Source organism: Eubalaena glacialis, chromosome 11, assembly GCF_028564815.1.
Source record: "Eubalaena glacialis isolate mEubGla1 chromosome 11, mEubGla1.1.hap2.+ XY, whole genome shotgun sequence".
NCBI classification, from domain to species: Eukaryota; Metazoa; Chordata; class Mammalia; order Artiodactyla; family Balaenidae; genus Eubalaena; species Eubalaena glacialis.
This window is the reverse complement of record NC_083726.1, coordinates 4,987,571-5,013,619: the sequence shown is the minus strand read 5'-3', so window position 1 is coordinate 5,013,619 and position 26,049 is coordinate 4,987,571. Positions and strand designations below refer to the sequence as shown.

The 26,049-nt window shown below is 58.6% G+C and overlaps 1 protein-coding gene across 5 annotated transcripts in view; it reads left to right on the top strand.

Annotated features, from left to right (window-relative positions):
- The window catches only part of PRR5 (proline rich 5), a 51,401-nt gene extending 32,843 nt beyond the window's left edge, over window positions 1-18,558 (top strand). For 3 of the 5 annotated variants that reach the window (XM_061204800.1, XM_061204799.1, XM_061204803.1), the window contains 7 exons: window positions 2,764-2,844; window positions 5,345-5,393; window positions 6,887-6,944; window positions 11,704-11,795; window positions 12,217-12,357; window positions 15,899-16,034; window positions 17,603-18,558. In XM_061204800.1, the coding sequence (XP_061060783.1) occupies window positions 2,764-2,844; window positions 5,345-5,393; window positions 6,887-6,944; window positions 11,704-11,795; window positions 12,217-12,357; window positions 15,899-16,034; window positions 17,603-18,078 (1,033 nt within the window). In that variant the 3' untranslated portion in view covers window positions 18,079-18,558. The remainder of the gene's footprint in view (window positions 1-2,763; window positions 2,845-5,344; window positions 5,394-6,886; window positions 6,945-11,703; window positions 11,796-12,216; window positions 12,358-15,898; window positions 16,035-17,602) is intronic. The other 2 variants (XM_061204801.1, XM_061204802.1) reach the window with 2 other exon arrangements.
- The last annotated feature ends 7,491 nt before the right edge of the window (window positions 18,559-26,049 follow it).

Below are 26,049 nucleotides of genomic sequence, written 5' to 3'. Positions count from 1 at the left end.
GGATGGGGGTGAGGATAGGAGAACTCAAGGGTGACCCTCGGGCTGGCCGGGGCGCCGCTCAGATACACATAGGGTGGTGCAAGGCCCGGGCTGGGGGGAGCGGGGCCTAAGTGGTAAACCAAATAGACCTCCCCTCTCCCAAAAGAAGCCAGGATCAAATGCTCTCTGCACACAGGTGCGAGGGGGGAGGGACCTGACCTCACGGTGAGCCTCAGGGAGAGGGAACAGCAAGGACGAAGGCCCTGAGGCAGGAGGGGGCCAGTGCTGCTCAGACGCAGGGGCGGGGGCGGTTCAGGTGACACAGATGGCGATGGACCCCTGAGGGCCTCGGGGAAAGACTCGTCCAAAGAACCCGTCTTCCCATCCAAAACTGGGGGTTAAGGTGCCTCTGGGCCGGGGACCAGAGTGGGCTGTGCTCCCTCCTGAAGCTTTACTGGAGGAGGAGGAAGGAGGGACTTGGAAAGGCTGGTGAGAAGAGCAGGGCCAGGCCTGGCAGGCTGATGAGGGTCCCCCACGCTGTCCCCTCGGCCTGATGGAGGCCTGGTCCCCAGGGAGGACTTGGCAAGGCCCCTCTGAGCCTCAGGAGGGGCCATGCTCAGGATGCCCCATTTGCCAGCTCCCAGGCTCCTGCGGGTTTGGGAGGGTCTGACCTCTGCCCCCAGCAGCCCCCAGGCTGGGCGCGAGTCCCCATCTGTTAGGATTTCAGGGTGGCAGCCATTAGACTTCCCGTCAGACTTTTTTCCTTTTTTTAGTCTGTAAATGGGGAACAGCCTTGCTGTGACTGTTCCCCTGAGCCCACCAGGCTCTTCTGACAGAGCTGAGCTCAGTCCCGGCCGCGACCACACACCAAGGCTTGGCGCTGGCCGGGCTTTCATCCTGATGGCAACCTGGGGGCGGGCACGTTCGTGGCCCGCATTTCACAGGCAGGAAACAGAACTTAGAGGGCGTGTGTGCCTGGACATGCAAATAACCAACATTTCAACACCAGGTGCCTGGGTAGTCAGGCATCGTCGGGTCAGGTGACAAGGCCTCTGGCCTGGCCGGGTCGGGACCAGCTGTGGACCCCTGGGGCACGTCCCTGCACTGCTCAGAGCTGCCTTCACCCACCTGGGATGCGGGGCCCTGACCCTGCCCTGCCCCCTCCGGGGTGCAGAGCTGGAAGCCCTGCCCACAGCTGGCTCCGTGGGGAGAGGGGGCAGCTGTTGGGTGAGCTCTGTGGCCTCCCAGAACTTGGTCCCTCTGAGCCTCAGTTTCCTCATCTGCAAAGTGGGCGGCCAGTCCACGTTGCTGGGAAGGGTGGAGCTGGTGAGAGCAGACAGGGGCAGCAGGAGCTTGATGGCCCCTGCCTACTCCATGATGTGAAAGGCAGCACGTGTCCAGCTGTCCCTGTACACCAAGAATCACACAGCTCGTCTGCGGTGGTGAGTTTAGAGCAGTAACCCAGTCCTGAGTCGAGGGCGGTGGAGCCACCCAGACCTGGTTCTCACCCTTGGGAGCTTACGGCTGGTGGTGAGGGCTAACAAAGTAAATCGGCAGAGTGCCAGGACCTGAGTCTGCACGGGGAAGGGAGGCGGTCAGGAGGGCTTCTGGAGGCAGTGGCCTCTGAGCCAGAGCTCCAGTATGAATAGCTACTTGCCTAGTAGATAGCATAAGGCCCCGCCAGGTGGGAAGGGCAGTGGGTACAAAGACCCTGAGGTGTGGCTCCCCTGGCAGCTCCAGTACTCTGTGAGCAGTGGGTGCCCAAGAATGCGGGGAGGGACCATTCCAGACGAGCCTTGAATGCCACATTCAGGCCTTGGGCTGTGTCTGCAGGGCCCAGGGCAGGGGTCAGTGAGTGCAGTGAGGAGGTACCTATGCGATCAGAGGTCAGGTGAGCACGGAGGAGAGAGAAGGGTGCAGCAGAGATCTAGGGGGTAGAGACTGGTGGGGCTTCAGGATCTATTGGATCTGGAGGGCCAGGGAGAGACAGGATGAATTTGACCAGATAACTACCAGGCTGCTCCTTTGAGTCAGGTGAGAGCACACAGTCATAAACAGCACAGGGCCCTGTGCGCCGAGGTTTATAGATAGCGGTGGCAACCAATCAATCAAACGAATCACGGATAAACATGTAGGTGTACACTGACAAGTGTTGTAAACGCTGTGACCTCCTGTGATCTGAAGGAAGGATCCACGTAGATGGGAGTGGGGGGTGAGGGTGGGGACCAAGCAGAAGAAAGGTCATGTGCAAAGGCCCTGTGGTGAGGGCAGCTTCCCCAGTGGGGCCAGGTGCAGATAACACAGGTACCCAGTTCAGTGAGGCAGGCGCCAGCTCACGGGCACCTGGAAGCACAGGGTGAGAAAGCCAGTTGGACTTGGTTATGTTTGGGGGTGTGAGAGACCATCAGAGGGTGTCCCCTAGTTTCTGGCCTGGGGGCAGAGGGTTCAAGAACATGGGAAGGGAGGCAGAGTGTGTGGAAGGTAACCCAGGACAGCCTGGAGAGGTGACCGGTGACCGGCCTGGGGCTCCAGGGAGGCTGGGGCTGGGAGCACAGGATCTGGCGCTCAAGATGGGAATTGAGGCTCTGGGGCGGATGGGGTCCAATGGGGCGGCCGGTCCCTGTGCTCCAGGCCTGCCTTCGAAGCGAAAGGACTGGCGCCCTGCTTCTGACCGGGCCCCTTCTGTTCCTCGAGGAGAGCAGGAGGGGCTCCGTGGGAGAGGGAAGGAGGGGAGGGGTCTTAGGGCCTCTGGACGGCAATGCTCCTATTCCCTCCCCCGCGCAGCATCCATAACGGGGTGATCGCCGTCTTCCAGCGCAAGGGGCTGCCCGACCAGGAGCTTTTCAGCCTCAACGAGGGTGTCCGGTGAGTGGTTGTTTGTCCCATCCGGGCCTGGGTCTGTAAGTGGTGGGAGGGCTGTGCCAGGTGGGAGGCCCGGCCCCTGCCCCCCGCACCCCGGTCCACCAGCCTCAGGTTCCGCTTTTAGAGCCCAGGTGGGTGGTGACCACCATGTGGACCTTGACCCCAGGCCCTGTCCCGTGACCTTCACCCCCACCCTCCTGAAGACTCCTTTTCACGGGACAGGGGGGGACTGGGACGATGGCTCAGGATAGCGCCCACGTGCCCGGCTGGTGTTAAGCATCACAAGGGGTATTTATTCTGTTAAAAGAGGAAGGACTGGAACTTCCCTGGTGGCACAGTGGTTAAGAATCCGCCTGCCAATGCAGGGGACACGGGTTCGAGCCCTGGCCCGGGAAGATCCCACGTGCCACGGAGCAAGGCCGTGCGCCACAACTACTGAGCCTGCACTCTAGAGCCCGCGAGCCACAACTACTGAGCCCATGTGCCACAACTACTGAAGCCCACATGCCTAGAGCCCGTGCTCCCAACAAGAGAAGCCACCGCAATGAGAAGCCCGCACACCGCGACAAAGAGTAGCCCCCGCTCCCCACAGCTAGAGAAAGCCGTGCGCAGCAACGAAGACCCAACGCAGCCAAAAATAAATAAATAAAGTTAAAAAAAAAAAAAAGAGGAAGGACCCACCTGCCTAATGATGGGAGTGTTGTTCCCAGAAAAGCAATCACAGCCCCGCCGAGTACCCCTCATTTCCTGTGAATAGCTGAGAACTGAGCGCTTGTGAAGGAGCCCAGGATGGACCAGCTTTGAGGGAATCTGCGAAGCCAAGGCATTAGTCCTGCATTTTAGTGGAGGAGGCTGAAGCTCAGAGAGGTCGAGAGACTTGCCCGGGGTCACAGCTGCCGCAAGGAGGCGTTTCCTGCCTGTGTGCTCTTTCCCTCACGCCCTGGCCTGTGCCACCCCGTCCCTACAGCAAAAGAATATCTGGGAAAAATAGGCAGCAAACCTCATCAGCTTGGGGCAGGAGTAAAAGGGTAATTGGGGCAGGGTCCCCCCACTCCAACCCTAAATGGCTAAAATGGCCCTTACAGACAGATAAACTGAGGCCCAGGGAGGGAAAGGGGCTGCCGGAGGTCACAGCAGGGCCTTGTTGCCTCTCCCAGGCCTGATGTGTGTGACCATTCCAGGGGGGTCCTGCTTTCTTCGGGCTCATGTGGCCACTCAGGGGTGGGGCCCCAGGACCCCCATTTTCCTAATACGCCGCTGCATCCCTCGGCTTTGCCCAGCCATGGGAAGGGACGGGGGCGGTGCAGAGTAACAGGGCTCTGATGTCTGGCCGTCATTCTTGTTTTCTGCCATTTTATATACGTGTGTGTGTGTGTGTGTGTGTGGTTTCGTGTATTCACAAAGTTGTGCAACTGTCTTTAATTCCAGGGCTTTTTCATTACCCCAAAAGGAAACCCCATATTTATAGTCAGGTAGTCCCCATTCCTGTCTCCCCCCAGCCCCAGGCCAACACCAAATAGATATATAGATGTTTTGTTTTTTTAAGATAGTTTATCCTTTTACAATGTACAGTTCATGGTTTTTAGCACATTCACAAGCTTGTATAACTATCGCTATTTAATTCCAGAACATTCTCATCACCCGCCCCAAAAAAAGCCTGTACCCCTTACCGGTCACTCCCTGTTACCTGCCCCCCCCCCCCCCCCCACCAGCAGCCTCTGGCCGATACCAATCAACTTTGTCTCCATGGATTTGCCTATTCTGGACATTTCATATAAATGGAGTCGTACTACATACGTGTGGCCTTTTGCATCTGGCTTCTTTCACTCAGCGTAATGGTCCTCCATACTCGGGGTCATCCAGGCTGGGGCAGGTATCAGCGCTTCAATTCTTTTTATGGCCAGATAATACCCCACTGTGTGAAAAACACCACTGTGTTTATCCAGTCATCTGTTGATGGACATTTGGGTTGTTTCTGCCTTTTGGCTGTTGTGAACAGTGCCGCTGGGAGCCTCTGTGTAGGAGACCTTGTGTGGATCTGCGTTTTCACTGCTCTCGGGTCTGCACCTGGGGGCGGGATTACTGGGTCATATGTCAGCTCTACCTTTAATCTTTCGAGGAACTGCCCAGCTGTTGTGTACAGACTGCACCATTTTACATTCCAACTAGCCGTGTATGAGGGTTCAACTTCCCCACCTTCTCACCAACACTTGTTACTGCCCGGCTTTTTTTTTTTTTTTTTTCTGCCTGGGGTTTTGATTCTCACAGCACTAGTGGAGGTGAAGTGCCATCTCGGGGTTTGGGTTTGTGTTCCCCTGGTTACTAATGATGATGCATCTTCCCACGCACTTATTGGCCATTTGTGTATCTTTGGAGAAATATCTAGTCATGTCCTCACGTCACTGGGCTAAGGGGGTTGGTCTCCCGCTGCAGGCGGCCGCCAGCCCTCGCTGGCACCGTGGGGTCTCTGACTCCTGCCCTCCCTCTGCCCTCCCGCCCACAGGCAGCTGCTGAAGACGGAGCTGGGGTCCTTCTTCACGGAGTACCTGCAGGTGGGTGCTGTTTGCTCTCCTGAGGGATTGCTTCCTGAGCTGGCCAGGGGGAGGGGCCGCCGGCTCCCGGTGGGTACGTGGAGCTCCGGGTTCAAGGTCCCCGCCTGGCCACGACTCAGTTTCCCCTGTCTAGCCAGTGTGGCTTGCTGGGTAGGTTATACGATGGGACGCAGGAGAGGACTCACCGCTCTGCCTGGCATGTGGCGCGGCTCGAGGTCAGATTTGTGATGAGTTGTCCGCCTCCTCCTGGAGCATCAGTGTGGGTCCCCAGAGCCCACGGGTGGGTCATCTACAAACCCCAGGGCCCTGAGCCGCGTGGTGATGAAGTTAGGGTGGCACCAGTGTCGCCGAGGCTGAGCTGTCCCAGGCGCTGCGGCCACAGGCCTGCAAAGTGGATGAACACATGGCACCTTGGGGCTCGGGGAGGGGAGAGGACCCCCGAGGTCGCACAGGCAGGAAGGCCGAGGTGCTGCAGGCAGGGGCATCCTCACGCAGGCTCGGAGCATGGTGTCCACCCGCCTGGGAGAGGGTGAGGTGAGGACCAGGCTGCGGCTCCGCCCATCCTGTGGGTTTAGGGTTGGTTTTTTTTTAATTTAACAGCTTTATTGAGGTGTAATTCACCTACCATACTGCACACCCACTGAAAGTGTGCAATTCAGTGGTATTTAGTGTATTCACAGAGTTGGGCAACCGTCACCGCTAATTCCAGGGCTTTTTCATCACCCCAAAAGGAAACCGCATGTTTATAGATAGGTAGTCCCCATTCCCCTCTCCCCCAGCCCTAGGTCACCACTAGTCTATTTTCTGTCTCTCTGGATTTGCCTGTGTGGACATTTCGTGTCAGTGGGATCTCACAGCACGTCGCCTTTGGCGTCTGGCTTCTCTCACTGAGCACAGAGTTTTCGAGGTTCATCCATGTTGTGCCTGTATCAGGACCTCATCCCTTTTTACGGCCAAATAATATTCCACTGTGTGGCGAGACCACATTTTGCTTATCCATCCGTCCGTCTGTGGTCCCCGGGTTGTTTCCACTCTGGCTGCTGTGACTGCTGCTGAGACCACGTGGTGTCACTCAGCCACGCCCAGGGTGAGAGTGCAGGGGGGCTGCCGTTTGAGCCTCATGGCAGTGGGTGATGGCAGCGCTCAAGCCAGGCCTTTGGTCCCGGGGCCCCTCTTGCCTGAAAGTCCCTCCTTCCTTGTGGGAGGCGGGGGCAGCTGCCTGCCCGCCCGCTCAGCCTGGAGCAGGAGGCCCAGGCCTGGCCTGTCTCTTGGGGGCGGTGAGGGTGGGGTCCCTGCACCACCTCCTATCTGGGACAGCCTGGTTGGGTCAGTTGCCCGCGTGCGCCCAGGCAGCTGAGGTTCCAGCTCTGCGACAACTGGACTGGGACGTCGGTGAGTCCTTCCCCCTCTGGGCCTCGGCTGCCTGTTGGTGGAGCCTTGGGGGCCCTGGGTACCCCCGGGGCGGTGACAGCATTTCCACGTGTGCCTTGCAGAACCAGCTGCTGACAAAAGGCATGGTGATCCTGCGAGACAAGATCCGCTTCTACGAAGGTGAGTCTGGTGGCCCACTGCCGGGACCGGGTGCCAGGCCACGCTGCTTGCGGGTGTGGCCGCTGGGAACCGTGGCCTGACCCGGGCTCCACCTGGGGCTCTGGGTGGGTGGTGTGGCCCTTATGGTCGAGAGAGCCCAGAGGGACAGAAGCAATGCCTTGAGGGCAGCAGGGCTGAGATCTGACCCCGGGAGGGGACCCTGCTGGGAAGAGCATCTGCCCCCCTTCTTGCTGGGGCCCAGGAGGGCTGAGGATTGTCTGGGAGAAGGCCCCTGCTTCACCTCACTGCCCACGAGGCCTTCTGGCCCCCGTGAACCCTGTCCCAGCAGCCTGGGAGAACCCCCATCAGGATCTTTGAGGACCAGAGGGGAACTGGTCTAGACCCGGGGGAAGAGGTAGAGCTGGAAGCTGCCGTCTGGAGGACCAGCTGATGTGGGCTCCCTGCCAGGGTTTGGGACCCAGGCTTGGTGCGGGGCCTTCTGGGCAAGTTTTCTCTTTTAATGCTCATACCCATCTTGTGAGGCCTTTGGGTCACTGTACCCATTTCACAGCTGGGGGACAACGCAGCGATGGCCCTCAACTTGTCCATAGCCACAGTGCACGTAAGGGGGGGAGGTGGGATTCGAACACAGGGCATCCCGACTCCAGAGCGTACCCCCTTTGCCCTTCTAGGGGCAGGCCCACAAGTCACAGCTGGCCTCGCTGCCCAGCTCGGGCCTCAGCAAGGAGAGGGAGGGTCCTGGCTGGCCGCTGTCTCCTTCTGCCAGGCCCAGAGCCCTGGCAGGATGTGCCCGGTCCCGCAACCCTTGGGCTCCCTGTGTCCATGGGCTGGGGGTGACAAGTACTGTGTGTACACCTCCTGGCAGGAGTGAGTTGGTGTAGAGAGAAATCAAATTATGGGGGGAACCCAGCTCAAACCGACACATCTTGCTACGGGCCCGCTGTGTGTCAGGCCCCGTGCAGGCCACGACCCTCCCTCTGTGTGCCAGGCACCAGCCCCCACACGTCCTCACCCTGTGCTGGGCTTGTCCCGAGAGTTTCCATTGCCTGACTCCTAGATCACCCAACAACCCTGTGAAGGAGGTTCCATTGTTGTAGCCGCTGAACACTTGGGGAACCCGAGGCACAGAGGGGCTGAGTAACTCGCCCGAGCCGCACAGCCCTACCTGGCAGCCCAGCTCCTGGGCCTGCACTCCTCTCTGCTGCTCCAGGTTCCTCCTCGAGTTCTCAATGACCCCGGAAAGCACGGGTCAGCCCATTTCACAGAGGCAGAGACCGAGGCCTGGGGTGCTCAGCATAACTCAGAGCCACGTGTCCTGTGTTCCTCCTGCACCGCCTCTGCGTGTGTCGGGTGGAAGCAGCCAAGGCAGGAGGCTGAGAAGGGCTGTGAGAACCACAGGCGTGGGGGCAGGAGGCACAGGCCGTTGGGGGTCTGAGCGGGCTTCCTGGAGGGGGCAGCACCAAGCCAGCAGGAGGATTTGCTGGCGGAGATGCCCTCGCACGCCCCTCTCCTGACTCAGCACATTCCGGCAGTGCCTGCCCTCCCACCAGCTCTGGCCCAGGGGAGCTGGGACCTTTGGAGAAGAGGCGCTTTGTGTGGCTTGGTGGAGTCCTGCCCGCAGTGGCCGTGTCCGCCAGGCCACCCAGGAGGGAGCACCGACCCCATCCAACCGCCCCTGGCCTCAGGGACAGGCACAGAGCCCCAGGCTGGGGGCCAGAGGGCCCGGCCTCCAGTTCCCATCCAGCCACAGACTGTCATTTCCCTCTGTCCCCACCTTAGCACAGGGGGTTAGACAGTCTCCACCCATGTGCTCACTACAGGTCAGGCCCCAGGTAGCCTTTGGGGACCTGGAGATGGACCTAGGCCCTGCCTGGCGGGGGCTCACAGCCCAGCTGGGGACACAGACGTGGACCAGACAGTGAGAGTCCACTGTGATGAATGTCAAAGTGAAGGGAAGCCCTGGGGAAGGAAGGGCTAGTTCCACTTTGGCAGTCAGGGAGGGCTGCGTGGAAGTGGCGGCCTTTGAGTCAGGCCTCGAAACATCTCTTCGGGAGGGCATCTGCCCCCCTTCAGCCAATGCAGTGGGGACAGTGGCTGACATCACACCCCGAGGGGCTGCCTTGGGAGCCTCCCCCTTCTGCCTTCTACCGGGTCCCAGGGAGAGCTCTTCCTTAAGACTGCTCCCTGCGGCCAACCATGTCCTCAGCCCGTGCCTCTGCTGGAGGTGGTGGGTAGCCCCACGAGGGGCAGCCCAGGACCTTGCCACCTGCCCCCCTCCAGCCTCCAGCAAGGCCTTGAACCCGAGCACAGTGATTCCTTGAAGTGGGAGGCCTGGAGGGGCCTTGAGGTGGAGGCCTCCCTCCCTGGGGCCACATTCAAGGTGGTGGTTCAGTGAGCTCGGCTGCAGCGGGGGTAGCTTCTCAGCAGCCAGACGCTCTGGGACTCTGAGGGGGAGCCCGGGGTTTCTGCAGGTTCCAGGCCCTGGGCTCTGCCTGTCCTGCAGGAATCCCAGCCTGTTAAGGTCAGGCCACCAAACTGCACTGCGACGGCCCTCACACGCTCACCTCCGAGCCTGGCCACCCTCCTCCAAGCCCCTGCTGTGGCCTTTCCAACTGCCCTGTGGTCACCACTGAGATCTGAGCTGAGATCAGCCTGGTGCATTCCTGTCTCCAGGGCCTGCACAATCAGACTGAAGAAAGGAAGACAGACAGGCTTACCCACACCCCATCCTGGGAGAACCAGCTCAAGGGCACGGCCGCTGGGTGGCGTGGGTCCTGCTGAGCGTCAGCGCGGCCTCAAGACCATGCGGGCCCACTAGTCAGCGCCAGGCTAACAGCTGAGCACTTGCTATGGGGCAGCTTTTGGCCTTTGAGTGTGGACACGTTGATCATGCCCATTTTACAGAGGACCACGCTGAGGCTCGGGCTGAGGGACTCCCTGGGGCCCCAGGCAGGGGCTTCGACGCCGTGTGCTTGACTCACCCCTGCCGACCCTGGTGTCCCCAGACCACAGTTCCCGGGCAGCAGAGAGCCCGGCCAGGGGACGGAGCCGAGCTTCCTGGCCCCTTGGTCGGCGTGTGGCTCTGGCGGGGCCTGGACTGTATGACATCCCCTTTCCGCCCCGTGGGCTGGAGAGCAGCCTGCGCTCCGCAGACGCCGCCTGGCCCACGCCCAGAGCCGCCCCACGGCCGCCCAGGGAACTGAGCCGCCTTTCTTCTCGCCAGTGACGGCGGGGACCTCAAGGGACCTTTGTATGCAGGCAGAGTTCCTCAGGTGGCGGGCATCCACCATCCTGGGTTCCATAGAGCCCGGTGTGGGGTGTGGACCCCCAGTCGGACCAGGAGCTGGCCGCCGGGCAGGGTGCTCCAGTGCCAGCAGACGGGCTGCATGGAAAGGTTGACCCGCCCTCTCCACGGTCACCCCCACCAGGCTCCCCTCCCAGAGCCCGGCACCTACAGAGACCCGGGGGCTTTACGGGGGGAGGGGGGCGGGGGGCTCAGAGCCCAGGAAAAGTGAGCACAAGAGGCAAAGGCCCTTGACCGACCTCCTGGTTCCCATGGAAACCTTGAGGAGTCGGACATGGGCAGTGCGCTCTGGGAGGCTGGCCAGCCCGTGGCCCTGGCCCCTCCACTCCTGGAGATGCCCAGCACCACGGCCGTGTTTCTCCAGCCAGCTGCTAGTCTGGCTTCCAGGTGGGGTCCCGCCAAGCAGCAGAGGCCTCGGCGACATGTCCCGGAGGCCTGCTTATCCTGACCCAGCAGCCTTTCATCCCAGCTCTCCTCTCCTTCCAGGCAGAGGGGCTGAGGGTTCAGCACTTGGCGTTTCCTGGGGGAGCCCAGAGCCGGCTTGGGGGCATCTCAGCTGTCCCCACCCCCAGAGTCTGTCCACCTTGTGACTGGGGCTGCTGCTTCCCCAGAGCCGGCAGAAAGGCCCACAGACCTTGTCCGAATGCCTGCTTTCCACACATGTGCTTCCATGGTTCATGTGCCAAGGGTGTCCACCAGGCAAAACGGTCCTCCTGAATTAGCTTGGATATCACCTCCTCCAGGAAGCTCTCCCTGCGTGACCCCCTCGTACCTGGGACAACAGCTGCTGTTGGATGCGGTTTCCCTGGCTCCCCAGATCCCACCCCAGGCAGCCTGGGTGGTGGGGACCCAGGCCCTTGAGGGAGAGACCCGCACGTCTCCGAGGCCCAGGCACTTCATCTGCCCGGTGGGGGTCACTCCTCCCTCACCAGGGTGGCTGTTCACTGTCCTGCTGCCCTGTCACGTGGTGGGACTGGGGCAGTTTTGGGCTCAGCTGGGTCCCCAGTGCCAGGCCTGGCACAGCGTAGCTGCTGCGTGAATGTCTGTCAGGTGGACAGAGGGACAGACCGATGGGTGTGCGGAAGGAGGGGGAGGGCGGATGAGACAAGGGTGTGAGTGGAGCGCCTGTCGGGCCGTGCCTGTAGGGCTCGTGTGCAGAGGAAACGCACCCACTGGCACTTCTCTGCCCCAGGCCCTGCTTCATCTCCTTTCCTCCTGTCGGCTCTGAGGGGTTCGCCCTGCTACAGCCCCGTTCTATTAGTGGGGCAGCTGAGGCTCAGGGGGGTGAAGCTGGGGGTCCGGGCCCATCGCCCCGGCAGGTGGGGGGGCCTTCCAGGGCCCAGCCCTCAGCTCCCGCGTCCTCCTGCTGGCAGGAGAGGTGACTCGCGACCTGGGAAGGCGGGAAGCGTCTGCCGGCGCCCGTTGGGGTAATGGTGACGGTCCCTGTGCCCACAGGACAGAAGCTGCTGGACTCGCTGGCAGAGACCTGGGACTTCTTCTTCAGCGACGTGCTGCCCACGCTGCAGGCCGTCTTCTACCCGGTGCAGGTGAGCGGCTCCTGGGCCGCAGGGAGAGCCCATCCCGGCCTGGGGGTGGGCACACCTCTGCCCTTGTTGCCCCGTGCGGGCCGTCTGCGCCAGCGCTCGCCCCCGGACCTCCCAGAGCCTGCTCCCCACCCCCAAGGTGGGCCTAAGGACGGCTCCATGCTCAGAGCCTTGGGAAGCCCTGAGCAGCACACAGTAGGCCGTGCCCGGCGCGCAGTAGGGGCTCTGTGCGTGACAGTCACCCTTCCCTTACCTGAGGGAGCCGCGTGGGGCCCTGTCCCCGCAGAGCGAGGGTCATCTGGGGAGGACGACGGGGCGGAAGGGGGCCTGGGGGTCCGTGGTCCGGCCCTGTATCTGGCCCCAGCACTGGTGGGGGCAGGGGAGCAGGGGTCTCGCGTGATAGCGGCGGCCCCCACGTCTGCAGGGCAAGGAGCCGTCGGTGCGCCAGCTGGCTCTGCTGCACTTCCGGAACATCATCACCCTCAGTGTGAAGCTGGAGGACGCGCTGGCCCGGGCCCACGCCCGCGTGCCCCCCGCCGTCGTGCAGATGCTGCTGGTGCTGCAGGTGGGCGGGGCCCGTGGGGGCTGCGCTCAGCCCGGTGCCGGGCACAGGCAGCGTGTCTCAGGCCAGGCGCCCCGGGGACAGAGCCTGAGATGTGGATGTGGGTCCACATGACTTCGCAACGGTGGGGGAGGGCGGGGGGAGGGACTCGCAGGAGAAACCTGGGAGGGAGAAGGAAGCAGCGGGGGCTGAGAAGGAGCTGGACGAAGGTGTGGGTTCATTCACAAGGAGGCCGGCCCGGGAGCCCACAGGGAGCCCGGGAGTGTGGACGGAGTGTCCCTCGAGGGCAGCGGGGCCAGGCCTTTACTCCCCCGTCAGTCAGTCACTGGGGTTGGGGGCCACCTCCTCCCACTGCCCACAGCAGTTCCAGACATTTCTGATGGACCTTTCTGCAAACTGCTGCACCCCAAGCCCTGTGACGGGCACAGCACCCTACAGTTTGCCAGCCTATCTCACTGTCACAGCACCAGGATGGGCACCATCAACCACCCCATTTTACAAGTGGGGAAGTAGAGTCCTCGCTTGCTTGGAGCTATGATGGCCAGGAGCCTGGCCTTCCCTGAGGCTGACAGGCTCCAAACCCTGTTCATTGTCCTGAACCCACCCATGCACGTGGAAGTCCTTCTAAATTTATGTCTGTGAGGTTGGTCCTGGGGCCCAGGGCAGCTGGTTGAAGATTCCAGAGCAAAGAAGGGGCTGATGAACGTGGACGTTAGCAGGGTCGAGGGGCTGCACTCGGTGGGAGCCGGTGGTCATCCTGGCGGCCACGCAGGGCAGCGACTGGAGGGACATTGCATCCCTCGGCCTATTTCCTCGTCTGTGTGATGGAGTAAGACCACCTACCTGGCAGGGCAGGTCCAAGGATAATGAGGAGAAATGGACACAAAGTTCTCCATGGTGCACTTGCTCTTGGGGGCAGGAAGTGATGAGGCTGGGATTTCAAGCCAAGGAATAAGGTCTCATCTTGATCGCATGAACAGCCCCTGGGTGGCGGCCAGGCCGGGGTGGTGCTGCCCCCTGGTGGTCGCTGTGCCTCATGCAGCTTCTGGGCTTGGCCCCATTTTCCCCCCGAGTGTCCTTCTGCCCCTCCTGGGTGCGATCCCTACCCCCAACCTCAACCCTTTGCTCTCGCCTTGGCCTCCACTGTGAATGGCCTTGTCCCAGCCCTGCGGTGAATTTGTCCCCACTCTTTTCAAGTCCCAGATGGACCTGAGGTCACAGCTACTGGTCAGCGTATCTGTTGAGGGCCTACTGTGTGCCCCATGCTTCACCTGCAGAATCACAGTTCCTTCTCACCGGGGTCCCAGAAGCTGAGTAGCAGCCCTGCATATGAGCGTACACAAATAATGCAGCCCCGGGGCCCCCATTTCCTCACTGTGCAATGGGGAGCAGAGACCAGACATCAGAAACAAATTCTGGGAATGAAGGGACATAAAGTTTGTGAAACGCCCAGCACAGCTCAGCAGTTACGTCATCCACATCCACGGCACTGTTGCTGGGGGCGGGGACGGCTCCTTCAGGTTCATCTGGATGACTTCCAGGGGCACCCCCTCCTTGTCCAAACACAGCTGGATCCGTGGAGTCTGTAGTGATGTCCCCTCTTTCGTTTCTCATATTAGTCATTTGGGTCTTCTCTCTCTTGTTCTTAGTTGGTCTGGCTAGAGGCTTGTGGATTTTATTGATCTTTTCAAAGCTTTTGGTTTTGTTGATTTTCTCCAGCCATTTTTCTGTTTTCAATTCCGTTGATTTCTGCTGATTCTTATTTTTTTCTTCTGCTTACTTTGGACTTAATTTACTCTTCTTTGTCTAGTTTCCTAACGTGGAAACTTAGATGACTGATTGTAGACTTTTTATATTCTAATGTATCCATTCAGTGCTGAAATTTCCCTCTAAGCACTGCTTCGATGCATCCCGATAATTTGGACGTTACGTTTTCATTTTCATTTAATTCAAAATATTTAAAAATTCTTCTTTGACCCCTGTGTCATTTAGAAGTGAGTTGTTTAATCTCCATGTGTTTGGGGGTTTTCAGTTATCATTGTGTTATGGGTTCCTGGTTTAATTTCTTTGTGGTCTGAGAGCAGACATTGTACAATTTCTGTTCTTTTAAATGTGTTGCAGTGTGTTTCATGGCCCAGAATGTGGGCTGTCTTGGAGAATGTCCCACGTGAGCTTGAGAAGAATATGGATTCTGCCATTGGACAAGTTGTCTATAGATGTCAATTATATCCAGTTGGTTGATGGTGTTGTTGAGTTCATCTGTGTCCTTCCTGATTTTCTGCCTGCTGGATTTATTTCTGAGAGGGGTGTTGAAGTCTCCAACTAGGAGAATGGATTTCTCTGTCTCTCCTCGCAGCCCCATCACTTTTTGCCTCCGTAGTTTCCTGCTCTGTGTTAGGTGCGTACACATTAGGGATTGTTATGTCACCTCGGAGAATTGACCTCTTTATCATTAGGTAATGACCTTCCTTATCCCTGATAAATTTCTTTGGTCTGAAGTGTGTCCTGTCTGAAATTGACATGGCTACTCCCGCTGTGATCTGTGTTATCATGATCTGTGATCCGTGATCCGTGTTATCACGTATAATCCTGCACTCCCTTACTTCTCGTCTGTGTGTGTCTTTAATAGTTTAAGTGGGTTTCTTGTAGGCAGCACAGAGTTGGGTTCTCACTGTCTTGAACCGTCATTTAACGTTAACCTGGGTGTATCTTGTTTCTTAACTGCTGGCAGCCCCTTGAGGATGATTCATTCGTTCAGAGACATCATTCATTCAGCAAGCACTCACTAAAAACCTGCTGTGTGCCCGGCCCTCTGCCGGGGGTGCTGGGGACCCAGAGCTTGCCCCCTGGTCAGCTCACAGCTGAGTGGGCAAGATCACGGCTGTCCCGTGGGCAGCCTCATTTTCCAGGCTTTGGCTCCAGTGAAATGGGAGGAGGTGGAAAACCCTTCAAAGCTCTGAATGAGGGGAGGCGTTGGGAGGAGCTGGATGGTACCTGGCAGGGGAAGCAGTGTGGGAGGGGGAGGGGCGGCTCCATCAGATGGACGGGCCTTGACCGCCCAGCTTGGATACGGACCTGGACCTGGGCCTTGCCCAGGGGGCAGCCTTCCCCGCCTACAGTGCTCCATGGGGTGAGGGAGTGAGGGTGCGGGTCCAGGTGAACGAGCTTGGCCCCCCCAGGACTGCCCAGAGCCTCTGGGAAGCCAGCTCACGGAAGGGGACACACAACTGTCCTGAGGACGAGGTGCAGGGTGCCCAGCCTAATTTGGCCACAGACCCCTTTCCTGCAGGCATCATGGTCTCCCAGCCACGCTGGCTCCTGTGTGCAGCGGGCAGCCACGAGGGCGTTAAAGCAGGAGGGTGGCTCAGAGGCCCCAACCCGAAAGACGGCTGGGAAGGGAGGGTGCGGGGCCACTGCCTTGGGGGCCAGGACCCCGGGGGAGGGGGAGCGGGCTGTTCGTGGTGCCCTTTGAGCTAAGCACGGCTGGGCTAGGGATGCAGGGAACAGGCCGACCGGCGGACCCCCACACCCTTCCCTCTTGCAGGGGGTGCACGAGTCCCGGGGAGTGACCAAGGACTACCTGCGCCTGGAGACGCTGATCCAGAAGGTGGTGTCGCCCTACCTGGGCACCTACGGCCTCTACTCCAGCGAGGGTGCCTTCACACACTCCTGCATCCTGGGTAGGGGTCGCCTGGGCATGGGTGGGAGCGGGGTGACCCCTGGCCCCATCCACCTCTGCCCGGGCAGGGGCCCAGGCCTCCCAGTGGAGTCGTGCAGAACCAGATGTGCAGCCACGGCAAACCTGTCCTGAGCATCCACCAGCCGTGCTGTGTGCGGGGCACTGGGCAAAGGGGGTGGGTCACGTGGGGTCCCTCCTTCAAGGGCTGACGTCACAAGTGGTGCTGCGGTGACTCCCCTGAGAGCCCGGCAGAGGCCCCCGCATCCCCCACGGAGGTCACATCCGAGCTCAATCCTGAAAGTCAGGAGTTGGCGAGGGAGAGGACCCAGCACGTGCAAAGGCCCGGAGCCCAAGAAGTCCTGGCTTACTTGGGGACTCACGGGGGGGTGGAGGGGTTGTGAGGTGGGCATGACTGGGCGTCCCCGGGCTGCCTGGCCCCGTCGGTTCGTTCAGCACTGTAAACTGAGGACCTGCTGTGCGCCAGCCCCTGTTCTTGGCCCTGAGGGTTCAGCAGAGACCGAGCCCCACCCTCATGAGCTCTTGACCACCAGGGGAGGCAGACCAATGAGTAAACCATCCCCAGATGAGTGCCCAAGGGGACCAGTGCCCAGGTGGCATGAGGGCCATGGGCGGGGGGCTCAGGGAAGGCCAGACTGGGAGCTGAAGGACGGAGGATCCAGGCCTGGGAAGAAACGCATGAAGAGAACCCAGGGGCAGCAGTACGAGGGCTCATCAGGAGTGTCCCCCCGTCCAGAGGGCCCACCCACCTGCACGTATAAAGCCTGCCCAGCTAGCATGTCCCAGCTCAGGCAGGGCTCCAGCAACTGGAGGAACTTTGAGGTCTGTGTGGCCCTGGACACCGAGACCCCTGCCAGGCGAAGAGGGAGCCTGTCTCCTGTGGTCCAGGACGGGCCCCTGGCTCATCCCGCTCAGCCCTGCCACCTGGTGGTCAACTCTCTGGAACTGCAGGGTCCTGAGTGGGAGCCTGAGACCTGCCCCTACATCCGTCCTCTCCCACCCCCGGGGTCTCCCCCAACACTCGGAATAAACCCCAGCCCTGACCTCACGTGCTGCCCCATCCGGGCACTTGCCATTGCCTGACCTGTGGCCCACCCAGAGGGGTTTCTAGTCCCACACACACACAGTAGGACTCCAGCTCTGAGGACAGGGGCTGTGTCTGCCTAAGAAAATGCTGGCACGTACCAAGTGCTTGGGTTTGTTGACTTTCCGCAGGTGAGGAAACTGAGGCACGTGCACAGGTCACTGGCGAGGTGCATGTTTGAACCCAGGCGGTTGACTTGAGGCCCCCCGCCCCCATTCCAGGCTGAGAGGCCGGACCGAGGAGAGAAGGAGGTCACATAGGGATGGACCTAGTATCAGCTGGGGTGGAAACCCCGACTCCCCTCCAGGCTGCCCCAGCAGGATCTACACCAGTCAGGCTTTTCCCTGTAGCGGTCCCTTCATGCAGAGCTGAGCGCATAGTAGGTGCTTGCAGTGGGTGTTCCCTAGCATCTGGCCAGCCCCACCCTGGCCCCATGCCTGATGCCGTGTCTGTCTGTCTGTCTGCAGAGAAGCACTTCCTGCGCCGCTCCCGATCGGGGGACATCCTGGCCAAGAACCCGGTGGTGCGGTCCAAGAGCTACAACACGCCGCTGCTGAACCCCGTGGCGGAGCACGAGGCCGAGGGCACGGTGGCCGGCGGCACGGGCATCCGCAGGCACTCAGTCTCCGAGATGACGTCCTGCCCCGAGCCCCAGGGCTTTGCTGACACACCCAGCCAGGACCCTGCTGGGACCTTCAGACCCTCCCCGGCGCCCCCGTCGGGGCCCTGCCCCAGCAGACTGTACCCCCCGGCGCAGCCCCCTGAGCCTGGCCCAGGCCCGGCCCGCAGCTCCCCAGCCTCCTCCAGCCCCGAGAACCTGGTGGACCAGATCCTGGAGTCGGTCGACTCGGATTCGGAAGGAATCTTCATTGACTTTGGCCGGGGCGGTGGCTGTGGCACGTCTGAGTCCGAGGGGGCAGGGGGCCGGCAGAGCGTCGTGTGACCCAGGCCTTGTGTTTTTACTGACCCCGCGTGTACGCCTGTGCGGTGCGTGAGTGCAAGAGTTTTCTACTCTGTCCCATCCAGTCCCCTGTCGGCCTCAGCCACTGTGGCATTCCCGAGTCTTTGTCGAAAAGACCGTCGCCGCCTGAGACCCCGGCGCTTTTGTTCTGGGGCGTCAGGGGCTCAGCAGGTGCAGGGCAGCCTCCTGTGTGTGGAGCAGGCCCGGCCGTTCCCTGCGCCCTAGCCTGCTCAGCCCTCCAGTGTCCACACCATGGAGACTGTGAGCCCCTCAGCTCGGCCAGGCCCCCGGAGTGACCCCCAGGGTCAGTGGCAGAACTGCCTCCCCGCCCCCCGCTCGCCTCGGGCCACAGCGTGACCTCCTGTGTGCACCTCTGTCCCAGACCCTCCACGCAGCCTGTCCTTGCTCGGCCTGGGGTGGCTGTGGGTGGGGAGCGGGTGGAATAAAGCTTGTCTGCCCGGCTCTCGAGCTGTGTCTGCGACGCCAGGCCCCGAGGACATTCCTCCAGGGTCCTCACCCTCGGGCTGCACCCGGCCTCACCGGGGTGTCCCCTGCCCACTCCCAGGGGGCGCAGGTTCCCAGGGCCGGCTCTGGGCCTCTGGAGGGGACCTTCCAGGCTGGGTGGGGAGGCCCCCGACCCCGTTCCCAGGGCTCCCCTCTCGTGGAGTTAATTTTTTGTTGGAGGTGGGGAGGGGGTGCCCTATGAGCAGATAACAGGACAGACCCAGGGCGGGTGAGCCGGTGATTGGGGGTTGCTGGGAGTCGGGTGGTCGGGGAAGGGAGGTGGGCGCCTGGTGAGAAGCGTCAGCCCACGGCGGTCTGCGGGGGGCGCCCCCTGGGGGGACAAGTTTCTCCTGTCTAGTGGGAAAAGCGAGCCAGGAGCCCCTGCTCCTGCCCAGGGTGGGGTGCGCAGGGGATGGCAGGGTAGGAGCGAAGCTCCGTGGGCTGATCTGGGGACGTACTGACCGCACTGGCCTCGTGGCTGCTCAGCACTGGAAAGGTGCCCAGGAGCGGTGGCCGAGAGAGCGAAAGTGAGCCAGCCTCAGAGGAACCAGGTTTGGGGGATGGGGCCGGAAGCCTGTCCCTGGTCTGAGGACCAACGAGAATGTGGCCACTCAGCTCCGCTGATGGGGCTGAGATCCCTGAACCGCCCCGCTTGGCTCCCAGCTCCCTTATGGAACCCGGGATAGGCCTGGGACCAGCTGAGCCTGGGGTGGGGTGGGGAGCATTATGGGCAGGGTCCCCTCGAGACGGAAGGACCAGGCAAAGAGCGGAGGCTGTAGCAGGGGGCTGGCTGCCTGGGCTCTGATCCCCCTTCCCCCAGGCACTGGGCCCTGTCCTGCCCTCACCTCCCGAGTGTCGGGGGCTCTATCGTGGAGGTCTGAGCACTGCCACCTCATGGGCTGCTGGGCCTGCTCTGATCCCTGGGGACTCTGCTGACACCTGCTGGCACATGGCCCCACGCCCAGGCATGACCTTTGTCTGTGGGCGGCCCTGAGCTCTTTGACCAATCCCTCCACCCTGGGCGGTAGGGGAGCCCCAGACGCTGGCCAGCCGTGCCTTCCCAGCAGTGAGGAGACAGAACCCAGGGGGATGGGTGCTGAGCCTGGGTCCTGCGGCAACTCCAGACACCCAGGCGGGGCCTCCAGCTGGGGCTGCCCCCGCTCCCCCCATAAAGGGGTAGCCCATCAAGGTGGGCTTTGAGTGTGTCCATGTGTTGAACCCACTCTTGTTCGAAAAATGTTTGAGGTACTCTACATCAAAACATCTTGCTATAAATTGGTAAATTATAAATGAAAAATCAGGACCAGGGAACACATAAATTCAGATAGAAAACCAGCTATTGCTGGTCCCCCCAAATCTACAGAACCTTCACGTACAGACGTATGGGCCTTGGTTTAAGATGAAACCCAGGTGTCCCATCCAAGAACCAAACCTTACAATGAAGGTCACATCACCGACCATGTCTCACTTTGGCCACCAGGGAGCTCAGGCCAAGCCTCAAGCTAGCTGCGGCCAAGGCCGGCCTATGGCCCTGTGTCTGTCCCACCGACCTACCCCCCTCCCAGCCCCGAGTCCTCTCCCCACCTCTCTTCCACCTCCTGTTTCCCCACCCATTCACAGCGCTTGTTACTCTGTAATTCAGGGTGGAAACAGGGACTGTGGGGTCAGAAGCTTATGCGGTGCGGTTTTCTTTAAGAGCATAGTGGAAAGAGACAGTGGATAAACTACATCTGCCTCGGAGGGACCACAGCCCGAGAGAGGCTCGGAGGTTTTAGCTCATGGGAGACCCCTCTGGAAGAAATGAATTTGTTATTAGCTTTTCTCCCCACTAGAAGGCAGCCCCATGTGGCCAGGAGGCCCCCCTGCCCTGTTCCCACTGAGCCCTCAGCCCCAGGTCAGTGCCCAGCACACGCTGGTTACTCAGTTAATTGAAGGTTGATCCGGCCTCAACATCAGCAGGGGAGCCTTCTTCAGAGGGTGGTCCGTCTGCATCTCCAGGGCTGGGGTGCAAGAGACCAGCTCACTGTTTTTGTCTTTTTCTGGTTTATTTGTTGTAGGTCTTCCAGGGGACCCTGATGACCACGCTCGCCTTTGCCTCTCAGATGCAGAGTCTCAGGCCAGTCCACGCCTGCTGATGCTGGATCTGCATTTCAGCCAGATGCTGGGGGTCTGCGTGCTGTGAGCTACGCTGGCTGTGCTCGGGTTCTGAGGCGGGTGTTCCGGAGGCATCTGAAATGGAAGGTCCCGCTAAATAATCAAAGTCAACAGCACTTCAGGCGAAACAGCCAAAAAGCAGATTGCAGAACATCCCTTGTAGTCAGAGTAGGACGTCCGCCCCGTCCGTCCAGCAACCTGCAGCAGGGGTGCTCACGGTGAAGGGGGTACGAGGGGCCACAGAGAGCTGCACGTCCAGGAGATCTGGGGGAAGTGAAAAAGATTTTATTAAAAAAACACACCTGGGGACTCCCCGTCAGCACTGAGTGGGGGCCATTCTCCACCTCGGGGGGTCTTGACCTGCCCTGTGTATCTCCTTAGGGCGTCCCAGGAAGCCCAGGGACGCAGTCTTAGAATAGTGTTTTCACAATAAAATGCGTAGGGTGACGAGGAAACCAACTATGCTGACGTACAACCTTGAAGGGCTCTTTAAAATGTGTGAGTGGTGATGCCTTATTAACTCATCAGTAAACAGATCTCCTGTCGGTCACCTGCTGACCGGGGTCGGGGTGGCGATGAGTGGAACCAGCAACCGCTGGGTGTGACGTCACCACAGTCCCCACCTCTGCTGGTGACAAGCCGATTTGTCGGAGAGAGGCTGACCGCCACTCCGAGGTCGGTTAGCGAGCACAAAGCTGTCGCTTTTGCCAAGTTTTTTCCCCAGGCAGCGGGGAGTCTGAGAGCTGCACTCCAGACCCTGCCGCCCACCTCTGGGCAGGAGGGACTCCACACTCCCCTCCGCTGGGGCCATGTAAGCCCTTCAGTGTCTGCTGGCCACTTGTTCCGGGCACTGTGAGGTTGATTGGCCTGCTGGACACCTCTCCCCACCGGAGGAGCTGGACTCAGCCCTTCAGGGAGTGAAGGGCACACAGGATACAGGCTCCCTGCCCACCACCCTAGAGGCCTCCCCACAGTCTCAAGGGATAGCTGGTTCCAGGAACATTGCTGGTAGAGTCTGGAACTCCTGCTGGGTTGGGGGGGAGGGCGGAAGGGAAATTGGCTGTTGGGGTGTGTGTGTGTGTGTGTCCCCAGGACCTATATTCTTGGGAACACAGTCCTTGTGATGGGACAGCAATGAAAACTATGTATAGCTGCAGGAGGGGAGGGTGTCCATCAGCGGATGATGGATAAACAAAATGTGGTCCATCCATTCAATGCAATATGACTCAGCTTTAAAAAGGAAGGAAATTCTGACATGTGCTACACCGGGGATGAACCTTTCTAAGTGAAACAAGCCAGTCACAAAAGGACAAATATTGTAGGATTCCACTTACATGAGGCACCTAGAGGAGTCAAGTTCATCAAGACAGAAAGTAGATGGTGGGGGCCAGGGGCAGGGGGAGGGGGATGTGGAGTCAGTGTTTATGGGGACAGAGTTTCAATTTTCTTTTTTAAAAACTTTTTTTGGGGGCTTCCCTGGTGGCGCAGTGGTTGAGAATCTGCCTGCCAATGCAGGGGACACGGGTTCAAGCCCTGGTCTGGGAAGATCCCACATGCCATGGAGCAACTAGGCCCATGAGCCACAACTACTGAGCCTGTGCTCCGCAACAAGAGAAGCTGTGATAGTGAGAGGTCCGCGCACCACGATGAAGAGTGGCCCCCGCTTGCCGCAACTAGAGAAAGCCCTCGCACAGAAACGAAGACCCAACGCAGCCATAAAAAAATAAATAAATAAATAAACTCCAATCTCTTAAAAAAAAAAAAAAAAAACTTTTTTTGGCGGGGAGGGGGGCCACACCGCACGGCATGTGGGATTCTAGTTCCCTCACCAGGGATCAAACCCGCATCCCCTGCATTGGAAGCGCGGAGCCTTAACCACTGGTCTGCCAGGGAGGTCCCGAGTTTCAGTGTTGCAATGTCAGTGTGCTTAACAACACTCACTGCAGACTTAGATGTGGTTACAACAGTAAATGTTATGTTACATATATTTTACCACATTAAAACACGCACGCATGCACACACACAAGAACGAAGGGAAGAAAGGGGGGGGGGAATGAAGGATTCCCTTTCTCCTTGCAGTTCTGCAGTGCTTGCCGTGGGGAGTGTGGACGGCCCGTGTGGGCCCCTCTGCAAGGGCCCGAGTGGAGGGGAGCAGCATTCCAGCAGGGAATCGTGTTCCCAAAGCTCAGGCGTGTCCAGCAGTGAAGTGGGCAGTACTCTTGGGGATGCTGGGAGAAGTGGGGAGGCTGCTGGGCAGAGGAGCATGTGCCAGGGATGCAACGGGCACAGACTCAAGATAAGTCCCTAAAATCACAATGGTCTGCTCCCTGCTTCCCGAACACACAGAAGGCCCACACTTCCTGGTCCCTTTGGGGCTGGGTGGGGTGCTGTGACCAGCTCTGGCCAGCGACTTCTGAGCAGAGGGCCCCTTTGGTGCTGGATCTTTTCATTGCCAGGCAGAGACCCTCCAGAGCTCTCCTTTTCTCTGTGTGATGATTGGCACTATGCAGATGGGACTGCTCCAGCAGGCCGGGTCCCAGGAGGCTGTGGATGGGCAGCGTGCATGAGAAGTAGACCTAATTTGGTGTAAGCCCCCGAGACTGGGGATGTTTGTTACTGCAGCATAACCTGGCATGACTAACTGATACACTCCTCTTTCCCAAACACTCTAGAGGAAGGTCGTCTGTGGATGGGGAGAAGGCTGATACTGGGATATGGCATTTTATTTATTTATGTGTGTTGCATACCCCTCGTGGGCAGAGCCAGGACCCGGGGTTCTGATCCTGAATTGGTCACTACCTTGCTGTGTAATATTGGGCCAGTCACTCATTCTCAGATTCCTCATCCGTAGTGAGGATCTTTCCAGATGTAATATTCTGTGACCGGTGATATTTCTCTGCTTGTCTGTACACTATGGACACACGCAGAGCAGGGGCTGTAAGATCACAAACCCCGAGATACCAAGCATCCTTGATTAAGAAGCTCTGTGCAGAGGACAGTGTATGGGGCCCGACAAGCACTTAATGGATTTTGACCTGAAGATGATGATGACTTAATAAACTGATGGTTTCACCCAAGAACCCTTCTCCTCATTGATGGACGTGTTTGCAGAAAACTCAGAACTGCTTTAACAGACTATAAAAAGCTATAAAAATGTAAAGTATCATCGACATCATCACAGGAAGAATTTCTCATGTTGGCATTTCTCTTTTCACTATGGGGATTTATGTCAGCCTGTGTTTGGCAGGGGAGGAGGGACAGGGTAGCGTGAAATAGGAGGATGCAGGATAAGGCAGGGCTCTTATTTGCAAGCAATGGAAGCAGATTCTGGCTGATTACCCAGAGAAGGAGTTTATTAAAGGATGTTGGGAGTTCCTAGAGTTGTCAGGAGGTGGGAGGGCCAAGCTCGAGGCTTACCTTCCAGGAACAATGCCTCAAACCATCGCATATGACAGGCCTGGTGGGAAAACTGCCACTACTGCGCCACTGCTCAGGGATACTCACACCCCATAGAGATACTCCCATTGCCCAGAGAGGCTGCTATGGCACAGAGATGCTCCCACCCCTCAGAGATGCTTCTACCACACAGGGGTGCGCATACCACATAGAGATGCTCCCACCACACAAGGATGCTCCAGTTGTAGTGGACCAAACCCACAACTGTCACCAGCATCAATAGCAATCACGTCCCAGGTATTTAAACGTGTACCCACTGCAGTGTCCCCCCACCCCACCCCAGCTGAACATCCGAGGCTGCCCTTTCCCATAATAAATTGCAGGGCCACCTCCTCTCTTATGGTGGAGCCTAGTCAATGTCTGGGTCCTGGCTGCAAAGGACTCTGGGTAAACCCGTGGTCTGGCCACCTAGGGTGGAGAGACTCGTAAGGCAGGGAATCCCAATACAGCAAGGGCATTTGAAAGGTGCACGGTGTCAGAGGACACAACCAGCGCTCCAGCCTGATGTCAAAAAGGCATCAAGAAAAAAAAAAAAAAAAGGCATCAAGAATGTCACCTGCTCAGTTTCAAATCAAAAGAGTTTCAACAATTAGGTCCAAGCAATCAAAGACATCGTGGAGTGTGCATATGGGTTGTACTCAGTTTGCAGTCAATGCTAACAACCAAATGCATTTGCTCTAAAACTTGGACCAGGGCACATGATAGGAGGGCAGGGAGTCGGGAAACCTGGCTGGGGTTCCTGGCTTGGCTACACAGCAGCAGAGAAAACCCCTTACCTCGCTGCTCTGCGCCCTTAAGGGGGAGGGTTGGAACACGATCTCCCAGATGCCTTTTGGCTCAACCTATTTTGGTTTCATGGTTTTAATAAGGTTCAAAGCAGACCACGTCTTGGCTCAAGCAGCTGGCAGGGAGAGTTAATTTGGGAAAAAACAAATGAGAAGCCCAAGACCAGGGACCAGGGGTCTTTCTTTCCTCCTTCCGTCAAGCTCCCATCCCCCACTGCTTATTGATGTGGAATTTGCTGCTTGGGGGAGAAGCAGCTCTCCGACTTCATAAACATTTGTACCAAGAGCAAATTTAATAAAGCTGAGAATAATACCATTCAGATGTAATTCCTTCATTTTGCATTATTATTCTTTCTTTTCTATCGCAAAGCATTTGAAATGCAAGGAGTTATTGTTATAGCTACAAAAGGAAATGACTAACTGGTGGGTTATTGATTAGACGTGCTTGGGGAAAAACAGAAGAACCAAAAAGGGAGCTGGCCTGGGTCTCACAGTTTCTTTCTACTTCTTTTTCCTTTTATTATGAAAGGCAGGATACACCTGCATTCTTTTCCTGACAATCATTCTGTATGATTGCTTTATTGTATATATTTAAATATCACTAAGCTATGGTAGTGGAATTTGTATGAGATTTTCACAAAACACAAATGCGAGGAGGGCGGCATTCCCCCTGACATGTCTTAATACCATGAAATTACACTGCCAGCCGTAGGCCAGCTGGGGGGTGTTTTCTCTTCCTTCTGTCCAAAGTCGCTTTTTGAACCAGAAAACCTGCAAATTATCCCGCTTTCATGAGACCGATCTGACTTTGATAATAAAAGGTGTTTACATGCCACAAAAGGAAAAGAGAAACCAGCGCAAAGCACTAGACTAAACCCATCAAGTGTGAGTTAGGCATTAGGCATCCTCTCGATTTCCTTGTCAAATTTTGAGAGGGAAGAAGAGTTTCGATCCAGAAATAGGCCCTCTTCCTGATCCATCCAGGGGCTCAGGTATGCATGAGACTTAGAGGTCAGGCAGCACCATAGATGGTTCTGCTTTCTCACCCCCAAAG